The sequence below is a fragment of the Tachysurus fulvidraco genome, chromosome 19, assembly GCF_022655615.1.
Source record: "Tachysurus fulvidraco isolate hzauxx_2018 chromosome 19, HZAU_PFXX_2.0, whole genome shotgun sequence".
In the NCBI taxonomy this organism is placed as follows: domain Eukaryota; kingdom Metazoa; phylum Chordata; class Actinopteri; order Siluriformes; family Bagridae; genus Tachysurus; species Tachysurus fulvidraco.
The window spans coordinates 6,845,985-6,867,629 of NC_062536.1; the positions used below are offsets into that span (position 1 = coordinate 6,845,985).

At 39.1% G+C, this 21,645-nt stretch overlaps 1 protein-coding gene across 2 annotated transcripts in view; it reads left to right on the top strand.

Annotated features, from left to right (window-relative positions):
* The window catches only part of nell2b (neural EGFL like 2b), a 53,344-nt gene that overhangs the window by 7,120 nt on the left and 24,579 nt on the right, over positions 1-21,645 (top strand). For both annotated transcript variants that reach the window (XM_047804306.1, XM_047804305.1), the window contains exons 3-10: positions 9,454-9,536; positions 10,327-10,455; positions 10,580-10,682; positions 12,301-12,392; positions 12,839-12,941; positions 15,269-15,403; positions 16,792-16,917; positions 20,588-20,710. In XM_047804306.1, the coding sequence (XP_047660262.1) occupies positions 9,454-9,536; positions 10,327-10,455; positions 10,580-10,682; positions 12,301-12,392; positions 12,839-12,941; positions 15,269-15,403; positions 16,792-16,917; positions 20,588-20,710 (894 nt within the window). The remainder of the gene's footprint in view (positions 1-9,453; positions 9,537-10,326; positions 10,456-10,579; positions 10,683-12,300; positions 12,393-12,838; positions 12,942-15,268; positions 15,404-16,791; positions 16,918-20,587; positions 20,711-21,645) is intronic.

The window sequence follows — 21,645 nt, forward strand, 5'->3', positions numbered from 1 at the left end:
GATCGGCAGTAAAACCGTATGATCGTTATGTATAAAGTGATAAAGTGCAGATGTAAGACATGCGCGTGCACACACGCTCACAAACACGCTCACACACACACACACACACACTCACACATCATGATTCAAATTCAATACTAAAGAAATTACTTATCCTTGCCTTTAAAAGATATCATTATCTTCCTAATATTTTCTCGTATAAAAAAGGAACATGACAAAATGAAAAACATTTGAGAAATGAAAAACAACAAAAAAGTTTCTTTTTAAATGTAAAAACTTGGGACAGCGTCTGGTTTCCTTATAAATATAAATATAATATTGCTATAACCTCCATGGTTGCAAAAAGCCCCTCATTTCTTGCCCAAGGGCAGCTTCACTTGAATATACTGACTTTGTACACGAGCTCAGTCACACATCACTCATCTCATTTACAGACACTGTTTAAGGTTTCATGATTATCTCCACACTTGACACACTCTTCCTCACTTTATGACAATAATTCTGCTATGCGATACTCAAAACTAAGTCAAACAAACTATGCAGTCTTAACAGAATATCAACTAAATAATGTAAGATCCCAAGATCAATATCTCTATCTATCTATCTATCTATCTATCTATCTATCTATCTATCTATCTATCTATCTATCTATCTATCTATATATATATATATATATATATATATATATATATATATATATGATCAGATTACGATTCATCTGATGACACCGATTTTGCTGATTTTATTGGTTTGGTTCTTGTACAGTGGATTATTATTATTATTATTATTATTATTATTATTATTATTATTATTATTATTATTATTATTATTATTATTATTATCATTATCATTATTATTACTATAATAATGATAATGATAATAGTAATAATAATAATAATAATGATAATAATGTTATTATTTTTTTTGTTATTATTATTATTATTATTATTGTTATTATTATTATTATATAATCAGAAAATATATAATTATTTCCCATCACACAGTGCCACACTTCTCTGAGTGCATACATCTTTTCTGTCAGTATCATCATTCTGTTCTCATCACAGTCCTTGTTTTCAGACATCTTTTATCTGCTTCCTCTGCATTTTGAATGAGTTATTGTAGAAGGTGTCATGAGGTGATCGATTATAAACACAGCCAACAAAAGCAGGGAAGTAATGCAGACTGTAGATGGACAAAACAATATCAGTGAGATGGAAATTGAGACAATAGCTCGAGAGAACTGCAGTGGATAGTTACGCTGGTTTTGCTAGCGAACTGTTGTTATTGTATTCTGACAGATGGATATTGTATTCTGACAATCCTGTACAGGATTACAATCATTACATGCAGATTGTTTTTACAGAATTATAGGGAACACTGGTCTTTGAGAAATCTGGGAAGATGCGCACACACACACACACACACACACACACACACACACACACACACACACACACATACAAATACATTGATGGTTTCATTCATATCTGCAGTGTTTAATCCATTTGAATATAACCATGGTACTTGGTCTAATTTGATCAGGTAAGAACAGCATATGGACCTAAATAACCTCACTCAGATGATCTCAGACAGGTTCCTACTCTAGAATCGTTCTACTGAAGAGAAAATATGAATTGAACTGACTGCAGGATATGAACCAATCCTCACATATTTTTGATTATGCAGCACATTTAACAGTAGATATGAGCTACGTGAGTTATGAGGTACAAACAGAGCCAAATGACACTTTTACTAAACCAAACTGAAGGAAAAAGTTCACTCTAATAGCTTGTAATTGTGTCACTAATACCCCTAGAGCTAAAGCTATGTTGGTAGCATTGTATCTTTACCTGAACAACTTTCATTGGAATGTAACATTACCTAAAAAAAACATGGGTTTCTGCTAGGACATCAGCATTTTTAGTTGCAGTTAAGTCACATGACTTGTCCATTTATCCTCAATCCAGACCTACATGGGTACCAAACAGGTGCTAACCTGTACATTAGCTTCTGCCAACCTCTAGACTGTGGACATAGCATGCCAAAGCTAACTACACACTGTTTGATGATTTCATTAATAAAATCATTAATTTCATATGATATTTGATCGTAATGTTACTTAATTGTAAATACCTCATCCGACCACTGCTCTAACAGAAGTGTATATATGTTTGCAAGAACCCTCTATTTTTTTGCACAATGTACTGTATCTCATACAGTATGCACACTGGTCAGCGCTATTTTTTTTGTATTGTCCTGTAGTGTTTTGTGTTGTGTGTTAGCACTAGGCTGCACATGATGAGGCTGCACACTAGGACAACCTACTTTGCAGCATCACGGTACTGGAGAAATGCTGTTTCATTTCACTACGTACTTCATCACCTAGTTATTGTTGAAATGACAATAAAAGCTTCTTGACCTGACTTGACTTATATGATGTAGTTAAAGACTGCTGTATTTTATACATAAATACCAAATCACCCTCCAGAATGTTTCATTTTAGCCACAAGAAAACTGACTTGTTTCTCAAGTGAAATGCTAGTTGCGTCACTCACTGATCAACGTTATTACTATGGAAACCAGTAGTAGGAAAGCTTACTGATGAGTTCATAATACAGCGACTGGTGACTTTGTTGGTGCCCGTGCTATCAGCTCAAAATCTGATCTAGATCTCCACATTCATCATTTAGAAGGAGAATAATTTTTGAATCAGTCGAGTGTATCAAGTACACAAAACAAGCTGGATCATTTTATCGTTACGTGCTGTTGTTTACGTGGAAGCAGCTGATTCTTATAATTGGCAAATCATGAAGGAAATCATTGCAGGGTCCAGTAGAACAGAAACAATAAAAATGGAGCTGTAATACGAGTCTGAAGTGTTATTTTGGACTAGTCTGTGGAATACATTTTGAACAACATCCCAGGTTGGCTTTTGTTTGCAGTCTTCTGGACTTTAGGTATTTAAGGCTTTATTTAAACGGATTAAATACCGTGAGTGTTTTGACTAGAAAATGATCCAAAAATCTCGAGACTGAAAATATAATATTCAGTAATTTTAACTGACATTAAGATATACAGTACAATAGCATCTGTGTAGTATTACAGTGGTACCCCGCTTATCGACTGGCTCGGACATCGACTTTTTTGCTTAGCGGACAGTTTTTCGACTGAAATTTGCGCCCGCTGAACGACCAAATCCCCGCTTATCAACCTCGACCCACGTAGCGTGAGGGGAACGATCTTCCCAGTCTCGCCTCAGCCTTCATGCAGAGAGCATCTATTGTAAATTAAACTTCGGTTTATGAACAATATTAGGGTTATTTAGCAGTCAATATAACAATTTAGTGCGTTTATATTCTATATACAATACTTTGTTTAAAGTGTAAAGTCTCCCGGCAGTGAGGGCTCATCCTCCTTCACCTACCACCGCCACTCAGCCTCCTCCCGCCCACTCCATCAAGCCATCACTGCGACTTAACGAGTAAGTACAGTACAGGACAATAATTTTTTTTTTTGGTTACTTTTGTAAAGTTTTTAATTTATACTTTTTACTGTATTATATAAAATATTATTTATGTACCTGTATTATTTTATGTATTATTTAGTATTAATACTGCTAAAAACGGGGCAAAAATTGGTAATTATTGGGTATCGGTGGAGGTCGGGAACGGATTAATTGGGTATCCATTATTTCTTATGGGATAATTACATTCGCTTTTCGCATTTCGACCGGTTTTATGGAACGGATTAATGTCGATAAGCAGGGTACCACTGTATCATTAATGTGCTTATAGTGGTCCCATACTGGACTGACCAGTTTTTTTGTCATATAGAGGCATATTGACTAACCTGCAGAAGAAAAGTCTTCTCATTGCTGCTCAGTACATTTTTTTGAAGAATCCAAAAACTTGGAATTTGAATGAAACATTAATTTGAACAATTGCGATATTTGTGACATATTATCTTTTAAACATTAGCATATATTCTACAAATGTGCCATGGCCACGTCCATGTTTGAGTAATTAGATCAAAAGCATAATTCGATGCTTGTATTTAGATGTTAATACTGGGTTCGAATTGGGCAAAAGATTTCGCATGGCTAGAAAAGGTTCTTATTTTTGTCATGCATTTTGCCAGTTAGCAAACTGGGTGCTAGCTAGCAGATGAAATTATGACCATATGGCTGTGTTAAGCTCACACACAGGAGAGGTATTTAACAGCAGGTTAATATTGGTGCAACAATAATATCTTAGAATTAAAGCTGAACTCATGCTAGCAGATATAATGAAAGATACCTAGCATTAGCTACTGTATAATCCACAAGAACTCTCCCCTCTTCCGTATGCAGTATTCATAGATGTACAGTACATAAAATCTGTATGTAAATAAATATGAAAAACATTAAGCAACCACAAAGCTAACTTACCACAACATGCTTCTTTAGATTTGATGGCTAATGACCTTTGCTTGAAAAAACTGAGCAAAGTCTGTCTGTCTGCCTCTCTGTCTGTCTGCCTCTCTGTCTGTCTGCCTCTCTGTCTGCCTCTCTGCCTCTCTGTCTGTCTGCCTCTCTGTCTGTCTGCCTCTCTGTCTGTCTGCCTCTCCATCTGTCTGCCTCTCCGTCTGTCTGCCTCTCTGTCTGTCTGCCTGTCTGCCTCTCTGTCTGTCTGTCTGCCTGTCTGCCTCTCTGTCTGTCTGCCTGTCTGTCTGTCTGCCTCTCTGTCTGTCTGCCTGTCTGTCTGTGTCTGCCTCTCTCTCTGCCTGTCTGCCTGCCTGTCTGTCTGTCTGCCCGACTGGCTGAACAAACAGTATAGGATCTTCTCTTTATTTCATTTAGTTTAAAGACTCACTGGGGCAGAGAGTAAATAATGGGCAGAAGATGCACTGTTCTCGTCTGTGGGTGTGTGTGAGTGTGTGTGCGTGTGTGTGTGCGTGAGTGTGATGAGTTCAGTAAGTGAGTGTGTGGACAGGCAGAAGGCAAACGTTTGCAGTGTTTTCATAGAGCTGATTTAAACACTTCTCCCAAAGGAGACAGACATGCAGATCTCTCCCTCTCTCTCTCCCTCTCTCTCTCTCTCTCTCTCTCTCTCTCTCTCTCTCTCTCTCTCTCTCTCTCTCTCTCTCTCTCTCTCATTCATCTCCCTTCTCACCACCTTACTCTCTCTGCATGTGTGTTTGCATTTGTGTGTGTGTGTGTGTGTGTGTGTGTGTGTGTGTGTGTGTTTGTGTGTGACTTCTCGCTTGCTCACGTCATATAATCTATGTGGCTCATTTGAGGATGTGTGCAGTTTGACGTCATTGGCTGTCAGCCTTTAGATTCGATCACTTCAGAGAAACGCATTACCCGATTACTTACTGTTCCCCCTGTTCACAGCAGAAATCAGTGGAGTTTAACATTTAATTCAACAATATATGAGAGATCTCATGGATGGAGTGAAGATGGTAGCGTGTATATATAATAATTATCCAAGGGAGCTGTAAATATCCTGCTTGTTTATCAGCTGATTTTTGTTAACTAGAATTTTATTCTGATGAACAGCTTTGCTTTGCTGCTGCACTTGTATCAAAGTTGTTTCTGATATCTCACATTTTGTCACATCAATTATGGACTTGTTTTATGAATAAAAAAAAATAAAAAAAGTCTTGTTTGGATGTTAGGATGATTTTCATTTTGTTTGGTGCTGACTGACTATTCAGAGTATTAACACATGGACTGTGAGTCATGCATTCAGATTTTCTCCATTTCACTCATCAAAGCTCCTTAGAGCCCAAAGCTGCTATGGATAGCTGTCCATCTGCTGCATTTCCTCCATCTGAGCTCTTCACTGTTCTAGCATCGGCCTCCAAATTGCCTCCAAGCTGTCAGTCTTCATCGTGAACAAATTGCTTTTGTTTACTGAGAATATTCCCTTGAATTGAGTTGTATTTATAGAGTGCTTTTGAAAGTGGACATTGTCACAAAGTAGCATGACAGAAATCTGGATTTGGATTTATGCTTATTCTTAATGAGCAAGCCAGATAAAACTGTGACAAAGAAAAACTCCCTGTGATGACACGAGGAAGAAAACTTGACAAGAACCACACTCTAAAGAGAATGAAACCTTCTCTGTGTGACACCGGGTGGTGTGAATACGAGGCATTACTCATACACAAATGTATGCTATAAAGTCAAGCAGTGCAAAGTGCATTGAAAGGATCTTCAGTATGATCATCTCTCATTAGTGTTTTTCATTTTGCTTTAAATTAGTCATGTCCAGGTGATGTTATCTACTGAATATTGAATAGGAATTGACTGTAAAATGTTTTTAGCAAGTAGCAATCTTTAGGCTGTTCAGGTGCCACCCACAGCCACTTTAATATATTGTTATCGCTCTTTGCAATCTTCAAGCTATCCATGTGAGGCTTCAAAAGCAATGAGTGGTTCTCAGGTAAAGCAGGTTCCAGGCTGAAATAGAGAAAAGATCAGGCAGATCTGGACAGCAGATTAGAAACAGGAGTAACATGTAGCTTGAAAATGGCCAAAAGTATGTGGACACTTTACCATCTCACCCACAAGTGGTTGCCAAAAATTTGGAAGCACATAATTGTCTAGAGTGTCTGATACATTATGATTTCCCTTCAGTGGAAATAAGAGTCAAACCATGTTACAGTATGACGATGTCCCTGTACATAAAGCCCATGAGCTCCAGTGTTAATGGTGTGTTAATGTTGGAGTGGAAGAACTGGAGTGTTCTGCACAGAGCCCTGACTCTGACTCAACCCCACTGAACACCTTTGGGATGAACTGGAACACCGACTGAACCCCAGACCTCATCACTCTTACACCATCAGTGTCTGATCTCACTAATGCTCCTGTAGCTGAATGATCACTAATCCCCACAGACACACTCCAACATCAGTGTCTGATCTCACTAATGTTCCTGTAGCTGAATGATCACTAATCCCCACAGACACACTCCAACATCAGTGTCTGATCTCACTAATGCTCCTGTAGCTGAATGATCACTAATCCCCACAGACACACTCCAACATCAGTGTCTGATCTCACTAATGCTTCTGTAGCGGAATGATCACTAATCCCCTCCAACATCAGTGTCTGATCTCACTAATGCTCCTGTAGCGGAATGATCACTAATCCCCACAGACACACTCCAACATCAGTGTCTGATCTCACTAATGCTCCTGTAGCTGAATGATCACTAATCCCCATAGACACACTCCAACATCAGTGTCTGATCTCACTAATGTTTCTGTAGCTGAATGTCCCCAAATCCCCACAGACACACACTCCAACATCAGTGTCTGATCTCACTAATGCTAATGCATATACATCTACATAATTCCATAAAGGAGATAAAATAAAACTGTGTGTAACTCTTCCAGCAAAGCAGAATCCTTTATGGATTTGATATTCAATTGCTCTTAGAGATTCCCTATGCCTTGTGATTACATAAGATGAATAAATGAAATAAATGTATGATTGATCCCAGGCATAGCTGCTAATTATGAATCAGACAAATACAAATGCATTATTAGTTAATCAATGAAATAAATATAATTATACTATATATACTATATATATATTATATATTATAATAATACATCTTATTTATAGAACTCCTTTCCACAGCTTGTGGATACTTTACGTTCCCGAAGTAATAGACATAGAGGAGAAAACTAATAAATAACACTGCAGAAACAACAGATAATAAATGGCATACAGAAACAAAAACAGCTCAATAAAGGCAGACATGACAACAAAATCAAAGGTGGAGAGGAAGGCAAACAAAATTGGAGTAATATAAGTGATACGTATTTCTTTCGAATGTTAGGGAAAGAGCCAAAGTACAGTACTGAAGAAATAAATGGGTTTAGAGTTTTGGTCAGCAAACGATCTCTTTGCTCTTTTGCAACTTTTTTGGTTTTAACTTTTTTTTCTTTTTTTTACATAATGTACTTCATTCATTCATTCATTTTCTACCACTCATCCGAACTTCTCAGGCATCATCGGGCATCGAGGCAGGATTCACCCTGGACGGAGTGCCAACCCATCACAGGGCACACACACACTCTCATTCACTCACACACTCACAAACTATGGACAATTTTCCAGAGATGCCAGTCAACCTACCATGCATGTCTTTGGACCAGGGGAGGAAACCGGAGTACCCGGAGGAAACCCCCGAGGCACGGGGAGAACATGCAAACACCACACACACTAGGCAGAGTCGGGAATCGAACCCCCAACCCTGGTGGTGTGAGGCGAACGTGCTAACCACTAAGCCACCGTGCCCCCCATTCTGTACTTATGATCTCTATATCTATATACTGTACATGTTATGTATACATGGAGTATATATCAGTCTATATACAGTACAGTGGAATGTATGCAGTTATAAAGTGATTCAAATTGGGGAATATTGCACAGACCCAGTGTAAAAATAATATAGAATATAAACAGAGCAAACTTTCATAGAAATATTGCACATACAGTACGAGGACGTTCAGAGTCAGAGCCAATGCAACCACCGTACAGTGTAGATGTAAGACATAATGATAAAGTGCAGTACATGGTGCACACAGTGGGTTGTGCTTGTGCTGGTGTTATTGGGTAGAGTTGCCTGCTGGTGTGGGATCTGATGGTGAGATACTGCACGTCTGATGGGAGCAGAGAGAGTAGTCCATGATGGAGATTTCCCTTCAAGCGACTAACTACACCAATTAAACTGACAGTACTCGGCGATAGCACTGTTGTTGTAGAAAGCTTCAAACTTAGTTCACACTGTTCGGATCTACATTTCAGCTCATCTTCCATTCAAACAAGGTTTTAAATCCAACTCATTGAAATGCTCGAAAGCACCAGCAGTTTGTCGTAATGCTAAATTTATAGAAATCTTCTCAACACTGCAAAAATGAACAAGTAAAGATATATTGAATAAAAGAAAAGGAGTCTAATATTTAACATTAGATGATTATTTATTCTCTCTCTCTCTCTCTCTCTCTCTCTCTCTCTCTCTCTCTCTCTCTCTCTCTCTCTCTCTCATATATTAGCATGTTTCCTGATATATTTACTCCTTTCAAGTTCCAGGAAAATGTCTGTAAATAGTTTTAATAATTTTATATTTGTGGTAAAAATAAATATTAGTTGAATTTCATTTTAGTTACTATTAGTTAAATATTCGTTTGAATTTTTAGTTGAATATCTTTTCACTTGTCCAGTGAAATCACATTTTTCCACAATACATAAAATACTTCCTTTCTTGTTATGTCCTATCCATAATTATTGGCACCCACATGATGGCTAATCTTACGCTGGAAATATGAGTGAAATCATACGTTCATATGTCTTCTGCCATTAAACCGTTAGATAAACCTGTCTGCTAGGACACTTTAAAACGAGCCATAATTCATTTTTATCTTCCATTAAGCTCACATCTGTTGATGTTTCAGCTTGTCCAACCTGCAACGATTTCCATGGTCTGGTACAGAAAATCATGGAGCTGCAGGACATTTTGGCTAAAACATCTGGGAAGGTATTTCTGTGCATCTGTATTTATTATTTGCGATGTATTTATAAAGTGTGTGCTGACAAACGTTTCAAACGTTTCTGTATATAAAGCAAAAAAAAAAATATTTTATGTTGTACAAGGAATAAAATCATTAGACTTAAACTAAGACCCTTTATTAACCACGAGACCTGGAAACGTCCTGTAACACGAGCGATCGGTGACTAGACGTAGGCGTATCCAGAGACGTGAAACTTCATACAAATACGGAGACGATAACAGCGCCCGTGATCTGTGACGAAGAGCACACACCGCTTCTTCTTATGATGCAGTTAAACACTGCTGAAGTGTATTCTCAAGCAGCAAGTCTCCCACCAGAATGTTTCATTTTTGCCACAAGAAAACTGATCTGGAATGCTGCGTGCGTCACCCACCGATAAACGATGTTACTACGGTAACCGGTAATAGAAAAGCCTACTCACAACTTTATAGTACAGAGACTGGAGACTTGCAGCAATAAAACTGCTGTGTTTGTGAATGGAACTTATACAGTAGATTATCAAAAGTTTTGCACTGTTCTCAGATATAATGTTACAACAAAGCTATAAAGATTTACAACAAAGCATTTACAAAAATGATTTCCAGAATGTGTGTGTGTGTGTGTGTGCGCGTGTAAGAGTGTTCCTTTACACCCTTACAAGACCTTTACAAGAATCTAAAACCCTTAAACCTTGTTTGCACATCTGTGCAGATGACTGCTGTAGTAACTCTCTACTTCTATCCTCTCATCCTGTTATGTATTAATGCGTGGATGCAGCTTGCTCATGCAGAAAAAAGAATGAAGACTCTGGAAGGCTGTTACTGTGAGAAGACCTGCACGCTCAACGGAGAGATCTACAGGGACGAAGACGTCTGGATAGACGGATGCAAGAACTGCACGTGTCTGGTATGTTTTTTATTTTTATCGTATGTGACGGTTATAAATAAATATCCTATGAAGCAATGGACGAGGTTAGCGGCGTATCTGCTAATAGAGGTGGGTTTGTGTTCACTGTATTGTTTTGCTGTAGAATGGCAGTGTTGAGTGTGAGAGCATCTTCTGTCCTGCACCTCAGTGTCCTCCGGATACTGCACCAGCCTACATTCCTGGAGCGTGCTGTAAAGAGTGTCAGCGTGAGTGTACACACACACACACACACACACACAGACTGAGCTAAAACTGGATGGAAGCTGTTAGCTGATGATGAAATACTCTTTGGGAGTATGACGGGTGCCTGGGAGCCGGAGACAGTCCTACAGAGACGTGTGCTGCATTGAGAACTTTCTATTTTCCACCTTTCACCATCTCTGACTAGGTAACTAGGTTGCTTTTAACTAGGAATGAAGACGATCCCTGCTGTGCCGCCGTGCAGGTTCCTGTGTTCACTCCTTGTGATGTGACTTGACGCAATGGCTGTAGAGTTAACAAGCACGAGCTGGGTCTCAAATAGCTGACATTTTTTTTTTTTTTTGTAAAAAGCAGTCACGTAGATGTTACAACAGCGGAGGATGGGGCTAAAAACTGTGCATGTTCCCATCCGAGCTGCGAGTTTAACAGATAAAAAAAAAAAAAAAAAAAAACATTTGCAAATATAGCACCAGCACTCCTCGAATAAAAAAGTCTCAACATTTTAGTTTCACTCGACTTTGTGCAACATTTCTTTGCCTACATCACGTTCATTGTCTTAGACCATTTTGCCCTCGCTGTATGTTAATCACAACATTTTGGAAGTTTTTTAACATGTATGGTAATCTGGGGGTGTTTCTTTGTGGCAGTCAGCAAAGAGCATGCAGTAGCACATCGATGTGTGGGATTTATCACCATCCATTGTGTGTCTGTGTGCGTGTCTGTGTGCGTGTGTGTCTGTGTGCGTGTGTGTCTGTGTGCGCGTGTGTCTGTGTGCGCGTGTCTGTGTGCGCGTGTCTGTGTGCGCGTGTCTGTGTGCGCGTGTCTGTGTGCGCGTGTCTGTGTGCGCGTGTCTGTGTGCGCGTGTCTGTGTGCGCCTGTCTGTGTGCGCGTGTCTGTGTGCGCGTGTCTGTGTGCGCCTGTCTGTGTGCGCGTGTCTGTGTGCGCGTGTCTGTGTGCGCGTGTCTGTGTGCGCCTGTCTGTGTGCGCGTGTCTGTGTGCGCCTGTCTGTGTGCGCGTGTCTGTGTGCGCCTGTCTGTGTGCGCGTGTCTGTGTGCGCGTGTCTGTGTGCGCCTGTCTGTGTGCGCCTGTCTGTGTGCGCCTGTCTGTGTGCGAAAAGTTTTTTCTTTTTTCTTCAGATTTCAGAGTATTGTGTAAGCATGCAGTGATAGTGAAAGATTACACTAACTCCATTAGAACATAAATAAATACGAATCGTCTCCGGGATCCGCTCGTGATCCTAACGGTTGCGGATGAATGAATAATGATGTCATCACGAAGCTTTCTGTCGACCTTCTTTTTACGCAGTCATTCTTCTCCCCCTCCTCTCATTTCATCTCTGTCCCCTGTCTGTTCTCAGTCCAAACTGCAGTCCATCAGATTTAGATCCGAGTTCGCCTCACCGTCATCACACAGCGCACACACTCAATCCTCCAAACACCAACAAGCCATCATTCAAAGATAATGTGGAACTGATGCAGCGACATGTTTCAGTAAACAAACTAATGACTCTTTGAGTAATGACTAAATCTGTTACTTAACTCAGTGGAACACTAACTAATCTGTCTCGCTGTGTCTCTGTTGCTGTGTGTGTGTGTGTGTGTGTGTGTGTGTGTGTGTGTGTAGCTGTGTGTGTATTCAGAGAGAGGGTGTATGTGGAAGGCGAACGGAAGAGCGCGCATGACTCTACAGGAAACTGTCTGCTTTATGAGTGCAGGGTAAGCACAAGCTGCAGGACATATTCTTTGCTACAATTTGGAGAGATTTGAAACACATCTAGACATCTGGGACTAAAACAGGAAGGCAAGAGGAGGTGGAAGAAGCCATGGCATTTCCAGCTCAAGCATGACTGTGTAATGAATATAAAGTTTTAGACAAGAGGAAAGTTTCCTGATACCAGATTGTTTGTCAACTCACTGCTGAGATATAATTAATTACATTTGTCTGTTTTACTGAATATGTTACTGTGAGAAATGATCGTGTGGGATTTATCTCAGGAAAGAAATGTGACACCAACTTTTAAAGAAAATGTTGTAACACTAAGTGAGTTCACCCATCTCATATTTGTGTGTGTGCGTGCGTGTGTGTCTGTGCGTGTGCGCGTGCGTGCGTTTGTGTGTGTGTGTGTGTGTGTGTGTGTGTGTGTGTGCGCGTGTGCATGCAGGACCGTAAGATGAGGAAAGTTGAAAGCAAAACTTGTCCAGAGCTCAACTGCCCTGAATCAGAGCAGATAACTCTCACAGATCGTTGCTGTAAAGTGTGTCAAGGTAACATACACAAACTCACTCATACAGTACAAACACACACGTGCAAATGCACACACTCATACAAACACACACAAACACACTCATACAGTACAAACACACACGTGCAAATGCACACACTCGTACAAACACACACACATAAACACACTTATGCAAATGCACGCACACAAACACACTCGTACAAACACACACACATAAACACACTTATGCAAATGCACGCACACAAACACACTCATACAAACACACACACTAACACACTCATACAAACACACACAAATAAACACACTTATACAAACACACACAAACACACACACTCGTACAAACACACACACACACTCATACGAACATACACGCACACACACACACTCAAATGAACATACACACACACACACACACACTCATACAAACACACACACACACACACACACACATACAAACACACACACACACTCATACGAACATACACGCACACACACACACTCATATGAACATACACACACACACACACACACTCATACAAACACACACACACACACACATACAAACACACACACACACACACTCATACAAACACACACACACTCATATACACTCACACACACTCACACTCGTACAAACATTAATGTGTACATTACAGAGCCAGTCTGGTCATGATCATAAAAAAATAAAAAAATAAATAAATACATTTACAATGTTGAAACTGGTCTGAAGTCAGAACTACATACTGTAATTGTATCATGTTTGAGCTACAAACTGGAAAAACTGGAAAGCTTTTGATGATATAGAAACAAGCAAGCTGACTAAAATTAGTTTAGAGTTTATGATGTATTAACTTTCCAAGTGAATTGTGTGGTCATAGATGTAACCAACTTATGTGTCTCTGTCGATGGATCTCTACTGACGAGTCATTTAAAATAGTGAAGTGATATTTTATTTACTGTTTACCTACAACTACTGAACTCTGTGTCCCAGTGTGGACTTGGATTTGTGCTTCGGGTTGTTATTGTGCTCATCCTTTTATTTTCAGTAGATTTTATGATTGGTATTGGACACAATATTATTTGGAGCGACCCATGATTCCATGATTGAATAGAGCCCCAGGCTAAGGCTGATGCTTCCACCACCATGCTTCATCATGGGTATAGCTGATCTCTAGCTTCTAGCTTGGTCTTTTTGACTATAACATATTTTGCCACATGGTTTGAAATGATTGGATTAAAAAAAAAAAAGGGGAAAGAAAGAGCTTATGTCTAGTCACATTCCTCAAAGCTCAGTCATTTGAAGAAGAACAGAGATTGTTGTCACATGCAGGAAGTGAGCAGCACCAGAAATTCCTGCAGCTCCCTTAATGTTGCAGTAGGGCTCTTGGCAGCCTCCCTATAGGATTTCCTGTCGCTTTGTCAGTGTTTCAGAAAATCCTTTGTACTGTATAGCCGCTGTACAAACCACACAGACTTATAAGAAGATTCTCACTCAAAATTCTAAAGTTTTTGTTACTTGTCTAGGGTTTCTGCAAAGAACCGGACGTTAAAAGGCAGTTTAAATGAAGCTGGTGGTAAAAACTATTAGTCTGTAGAAAGATGTTGAAAACCTCACGCAGTGAATGTCAAGCTTGGATCAAGTTGGTAAATAGATTAGGTCATAGGTCATATGTGTAGCCTATAGATAATACATGTCTTATTCCTTATTACCGACTAGAATTAAATCATAACTCCAATGTTATCTGTTTTTTCTACACTAAAAGAAATTTTGTTATATTGTAGAATCCTGTAGTGTTCACACATGTGCGCGCACACACACACACACACACACACACACACACACACACACACACACACACACACACACACACACACACACACAGATATACTTTTCATTTTTCTTTATACTCTTTTTATTTGTTTGTGCTTTCTTCATTTTTGATCCAAAGGTATGTGAAAGCAATAGTCTGTAACAATCTCTAATAAGTCGTAACGGCATCAGCAGTGGGTGTGAAGCAGGTTTGCATGTAAAACAGTTTCTATCCGTCACACACACACACACACACACACACACACACACACACACACACACACACACACACACTTTTTTTCTGCTAATTAGTTTCTGTTTAAGATTGCAACCTCAGCTCATTAAGCACATACACAGTGGGCATAGTCTGTGTTTACCCATTCATGTCCCTGACACCCCTCCAAGCTACTGTTAGAACATACACACATTCTCCTACACACACACACACACACACACACACACACACACACACCAGTATGTTGTTAAGTGGTTTGTCTACTCTCTCTCTCTTTCTTTCTCTCTCTCCTTTACACACCCAGGACATGATTTCTGTGCGGATGGCTACAGCAGCAGCTGTGTGGAGAACTCCGAATGTGTGAACCTGGAGGCAGGAGCCTGCTGCAGCTGCAGAGACGGCTACCGGGCAGTGAGGGATGACAGCGCATACTGCCAAGGTACTTAATGACTCGCTCAGGAAATGAACAAATCTGCCTCAGCAGATGTTTAATACCAGACTTTTGGAGCTTTTTTCCCTAAAAGTTCTGGGATATATATATATATATATATATATATATATATATCCTATATTTTTTGGGTGTTGGGCTCGAGAGAGTGTGTGTGTGTGTGTGTGTGTGTGTGTGTGTGTGTGTGTGTGTGTGTGTGTGTGTGTGTGTGTGTGTGTGTGTGTGTGTGTGTGTGTGTGTGTGTGTGTGTGTGTGTGAGAGAGAGAGAGAGATTTATATATATACTGGATGGATGGATGGATGGATGCATCTTTAGAACCTCTAATTTATAGCTTCAGTATATTTGGCTAGAGGTTAGAATAGATTTTCAGGCAGTGCTTTTTTTCAGTCCTTCTACTGATTTGATTTAAGCGTTTTAAAGATCTGTCTCATGCAGAGAAAAGAGAGAGCAGACTCAGAGACTTCTAATGAGATGGAAGTAGTTCCGGTGATTATACAGTTTGCCAGTGAATGACTATTTCATTATGGCCATCATCCTTGCATGTCTAATCAATATGTACTGCTTTACATTCTGGAATACAGATGTGTGTGCGTGCGTGCGTGCGTGCGTGCGTGTATATAAAACCCAATATGTACAAGAAGTTAGGCACTAAATCGTACTGTGGCTATACAGTGTGTGTGTGTGTGTGTGTGTGTGTGTGTGTGTGTGTGTGTGTGTGTGTGTGTGTGTGTACATGTGCCTTTGAGCTGTAGATTATTACTGTGAGGTTTAAAACCTCATTATTAATCACATTATTTGTTCAGTTTCTCACTCTATATGTAGTGTACGTATGTGTTTGCATACTGTAGGTTTACATCGGATGCCCCGCTGTCCACAATTATTTGTGATTTTTTTTTTTTAGTATTTTTTTTTGCAATCAATGCTTATTTTTACTCATTTGTAAAGAACTCGAGTTGGTGAAGTTTTAAGCACAGAATTCTTTTTTTAATCTTCTACATAAAGACACCTATGTGATGATTTTCTATGATAGCTGTACACATGTTCTACACTCATCAATGATGGCTTTGGCTTAATGTGTTTCTCGACCCAAATCTGCATAAAATCGTTGCAATCTCCTCTGAATACACATGAGTTTTGTTCCTCCTACTCCGAAGATTTTGCTGGAATTTGAGTTAACTGCCTCCATCACAAAATCATAAAATCCTGGAGACACTGGTTAAATTGTTTCATTTGTTATGATAAAAAAAAGTCATTAGGTCATTAAATCATTAGGACGTGGTGTGTGAAATCCTAATCTAATCTTGTAATGAAGCTCCAGTGTTAGTGAATATTGCTGCTGTGCTCATTTACAATATTTCTTTTGGGTGTTGGGTTGCAGATATTGATGAATGTGCAGAGGGGAAACACTACTGCAGGGAGAACACGATGTGTGTGAACACACCAGGATCATTCGTGTGCGCGTGTGACGAAGGCTATCTCCGGATCGATGATTACTCCTGCACTGGTGAGTACTTTTGCTTCATAGATTTTGTAAGGTTTATTATGAGTTTGTGTACAAGTGTGTGTCGATGAATCGTGTCTCTCAACAGACACCATTTTTTATTGTGTTCAAATCTAAGAACGTAAACAACAGACCTGCGTACTCGTGAACGTCGGCCTTGCCAGACTCCCCTGGAAGAACAAATTCGAAGGACAGGAGAACATAGACTGCATGTTTTCAAAATGAGATGTGCTGAGATCTTCCTGATGCTCAGTAGCATGTTTAATACAGTACGTCTAATAGTGGGACAGGGTCACCAAATGGACAATTCATCTCTTCAGTGCTCCCTAATCTACATCCTAATGTCCTTAAAGCTGCTATTTTAACACTCCAAGTTATCTTTCACTTTATTAAAGTTACTGCTGGTTGCCATAGTAATAACATTTACGAACATCATTAGCATTCGTTCAAGTTTCTGGAGGGAGATTTGGTGTTTTGTGTTGTAGCACAGAACAGCACAGAAACTTAGGTTGCCTTTAGTAGATGAAGGAAAGGGTGTCTTCGCTTAGTTGGTGGTCGGCGATGGGTCGTCTGCAGGCCCTGGAGTAAAGAAAATGCAGAGAGAAATGTGCTGTTAGTTCCATCTGAAGAGTGTTTTACTTTGTTCAGGCACTCTGGCTGCTCAGCCAAGCTCTCCGTTGTATTCTCCTCCGTCTGAAGAGTTCAGCGGCGCTACTGATTGGTCCGCTGCTTTTTGGCGGGCCTTTTGCTGACCTGTCTTGCACTCTAATTTAGTGCCACTGGCCTGGGTGCTGATCTTCTGACAGTTAACAGCTGTATCGCTGTCCAAGGTCCTGAACCACCTCCTCCTCTTGCACTCCATGGAAAAAAGGAAGCGAAGAGTGGTTCTGCTTTGTTTGAGTGCTGCACTGCTTGTGCCACGTTCACAGTATATATGCACCATGTCATAGGAGATGAGGAAGAAGCAGCATGTGCTTTTCACCTCTGCTCTACTGTCTGCACTCTGTCTGCACTGCACTATTGAAAATCGCTGCACCACGTCACTCCATTTAATTTGTCAGATCGCTGGACACGCCCACATCTAGTCATCAACAGTCGTTGTCACTCTGTCACTGCGAGTTGCCGTATGTGTGCATTAGTCAAATCTTTTAGCTGGTTAATAGATTTACTGTTAAATAATGAAGGATGTTTTAACATACATAGTAAACAACTTAAAACTAAGCTCATGAGTTTAAACTTACCTCAGCATGGAAGCTAGTGTCATTTATTTAAAATCTTTCTGAAGTATAAATTTTATGTGTTAATGTAAATAATTGTTTTTAGATACATATTTTATGGGTTTCCATCATCTGCCATAGTTTTGCCGCAGCGATTTCTGGGGCTTCAAACAGCTCTGGTGTGCTTGTTTGTGTCTGACGTATTTCACGTGTCCTTAGTACTTTAGAATTCTTGAGTACACAAAGACGCATACGTTCACATATTGAGGAACGACTTTTATTTATATTCTCGTCTGTTTTTTCCCGTATGAGCAAAAACTGCTCCAGGAAGTAGAACATGTTGTTCTTCCTACTGCGCAGGGTTTCTGCTGAGGTTTTGTTTAATAAGCACTCGGCTCTGCGGCTGAACTTAATTTCCCGAGACACTTGAGACGTTTTTGTGTCGTGTATCTCATTCGCTCCACTGAGTCTTATTTACGTGTTTATTTATTTATAATTATATTATTTTTTTGTTTGTTTTTCTAAAGACAATCATCCACTCATGGTCTGAGACACCTTGCTGAATAGCATGCCATCGCTGTTCTCTTTATTTGTAATATAAAGCGCCCTGGAATGAACTTGCTGGAATCGAATTATGAATCGTTTGTGGATCTTAAACCCTGTTATTAATGCAAGAGAGAATTCTTAGAGAGATTGCTAAATTATGCGCTCTTTTTCTGCTACTGAACCGATCATGGCAGCGTTTAACCAATTCCAGCGAGCATTAGCATTCAGAATATTTATTACATTGTCCAGAAAGCAGTGACTCATTAGCACTTTCAATTATTTTTATGCACAGCTGCCCACAAAGAACAGTATCTAATACTTTTTCTGAACTAAGAACCAGATAATCTTTAAAGCTAGAAATAAATTCATTTTAGTTGCTAAAACTGATGAACGGATTAAAGGAGTAGTACCTCAGTATCACTGCAGCTCGGAGCACACAGTACAGCCAGGTCTTGTTTTTATATAGATATACAGTATATATATAACATTATATAATTGTGCTAGTGTCTTTAGGACCATGCTGCCATAAAAGACATATAAAATATAGGAGTATTTATCCTATTTCTAGACTTTTTTTTTTTAATTTACTCATTTCATGTTTTACATTTTTTTTATTTTGCTTCTTTCTAGAAATGCTTCAATCTGCTACTAGAAAAAAGCTTAGCTATGTCAAGCTTGGAATTAGTATAAATATGTGAAGTAGCATTTAATGTCTTCTAATATTTGCTTTGTTGAAACCTTAAATAATTATAATATTTAATAATAATCGCTACATTTGATTATTCAAGATACTGTATATTAATTTGCTAATATGATGTATTTTGTAGTGCAATGAAACTCAGGACTCAGTTGTTCAGTTGTTTTAGTTATGGTGTTGCTTTTTTTTATATCCAGTGCATGTGGGACAATGTGGCTCAAGTGTGCTATATTAGTATGCCACATATACCCTCATCTCCATCCCCCATCTCTTAAAATAAAAACAACAACCCTCTGTTATATCATCTCTGATAATAAACAGAAACTCCAGTTAGGAAGTGAAATTCTAATTATAGTCCACACTCTTATACTGTAAATAGTAAAGTTTAAATGTCATTATCTGTCGTTTGTTTCGTCTACTGTCGAAAATAATCTCCTCCCTTTCTACTAGAATCTGTGTTTTACAGCTTTAATTGTGGTCTCGAACATCGGTTTATGTTTAATCAGTGTAGTTTATTTACAAAAATAATTTTAATCTGAAGTCATTAAAACATTATACAAGTATAATTTTGTCTGATGCTGTTATGTAATTATGTGTTTTTTTGTTGTTGTGTGTGTGTGTGTGTGTGTGTGTGTGTGTGTGTGTGTGTGTGTGTGTGTGTGTTTGTGTGTGTGTAAAGGCTGCTGTGTTAAGTGGGAATTGGAGTTTGTGGGTGACAGTGATGAGAGAAATGTATGCAAATTGATCTACAATTTTTCATTCTAAAATTACAATAAAAAAAATTTGAAAAAATATAAACCTTATAGAAGTAGGTTTCATAAACATCGACTATATATATATCACTTATTATATCCCTCAGTGACCTTCCGACGTTTGTATCTTCAGCTCGGTTGCATTTCAATTCACGCCTCATTAATATTAATGAGGCTTGTTCTCCTGCAGCCGAGCCCTTCCTCTGTTCTGACACTTGAGAAAGGACTTCTCTAGACTTCCTAAAGTCTTTCCTTTCCTGTGTGCCACTCTACCCCTTTAAGCTTCCTTTAGGCTCTTTTCCCAAGCAGAAATATTAATGAGCTCGGGAGACATCTGACCCAACGTGTGTTTTTTGTTCTAGTAGGCTAGGTAAAAGGTTTTATTTAGGTTAGCGGTGTGTGTTATTAAGGCACGGCTACATGGCTTCTTATAGTTATCTGGTGGCTGTGTGTATTTTCAGAGCATAATGAGTGTATAAGTGGACTCCACAGCTGCGATGAGAACGCACTCTGCTTTAATACAGTGGGAGGACACAGCTGCACCTGCAAACCAGGGTACCTGGGTAATGGCACCATATGCAGAGGTGAGATACTCTAGCAATCATTTTTGCAGCACTTTCATATATCATATATCGTATTATATCTCATATCATATCATATCATATCATATCATATATCATATCATATCAATCTGTCAGGATTGAGCCCAAACTTTGGCCATATGATTTGTGGCCTTGTCTATTCCTTCCCACCTCTGCACACCTGTCCCTTATGTGTCTAATTGTCTTTAGTATTTAGTCATGTCCAGACACACTTTAAGCTAATTTTCTTGCAGAACATTGTCCGGATCTCTACGTGATTCCTGACTCACTGCTCCAAAACACCATGAGCGACTCAATAATATTCAGATCTGTTGACTGCGCCGACCATGGGAGAGTTTCAGCTACACATTTATATCCATCAAACCACTCTAACCAGTATTAGGATGATAATGCAAGACTAGACAAGACTAAACTCCCAAAAAGCACAAAGTCTTTTCATTTACTGAAGTTCTGATGCTTGTGACTCCTTCCATATATGTTAAATCAGCATGTACTTATATTACATAAGCTTAACCTGAATCACTGGATCTGTCTCCATAGCAACACATTTTTTAATTAAACAAAAAATTTTTTTGTCATTTATTATTTTCGGATATTTGATGCCAGCTGTTTCTATAGGAACAGTAAAATTCTCGAACGAATGCGTTCGCACTAACAGATCGGCTAAAATAGAAAAATAATCATCCACTTTCGACCAATAAGACCAGCGTTTATCTCATTAGCACACAAATTACAGCTAATGTTCTAGACCAGCGGTGGCCAACCAGTCAGAGACCAAGAGCCACATTTTTACCATGTTACCGCAAAGAGCCACATCATACACACCTTTTTTTTTCCCTGCCATTTTGAGAGTAAACTTGACACAAATTGTTTACTCAAATGATTTTGCTCCTACTGGGAAACTTTGAGGTATTTTC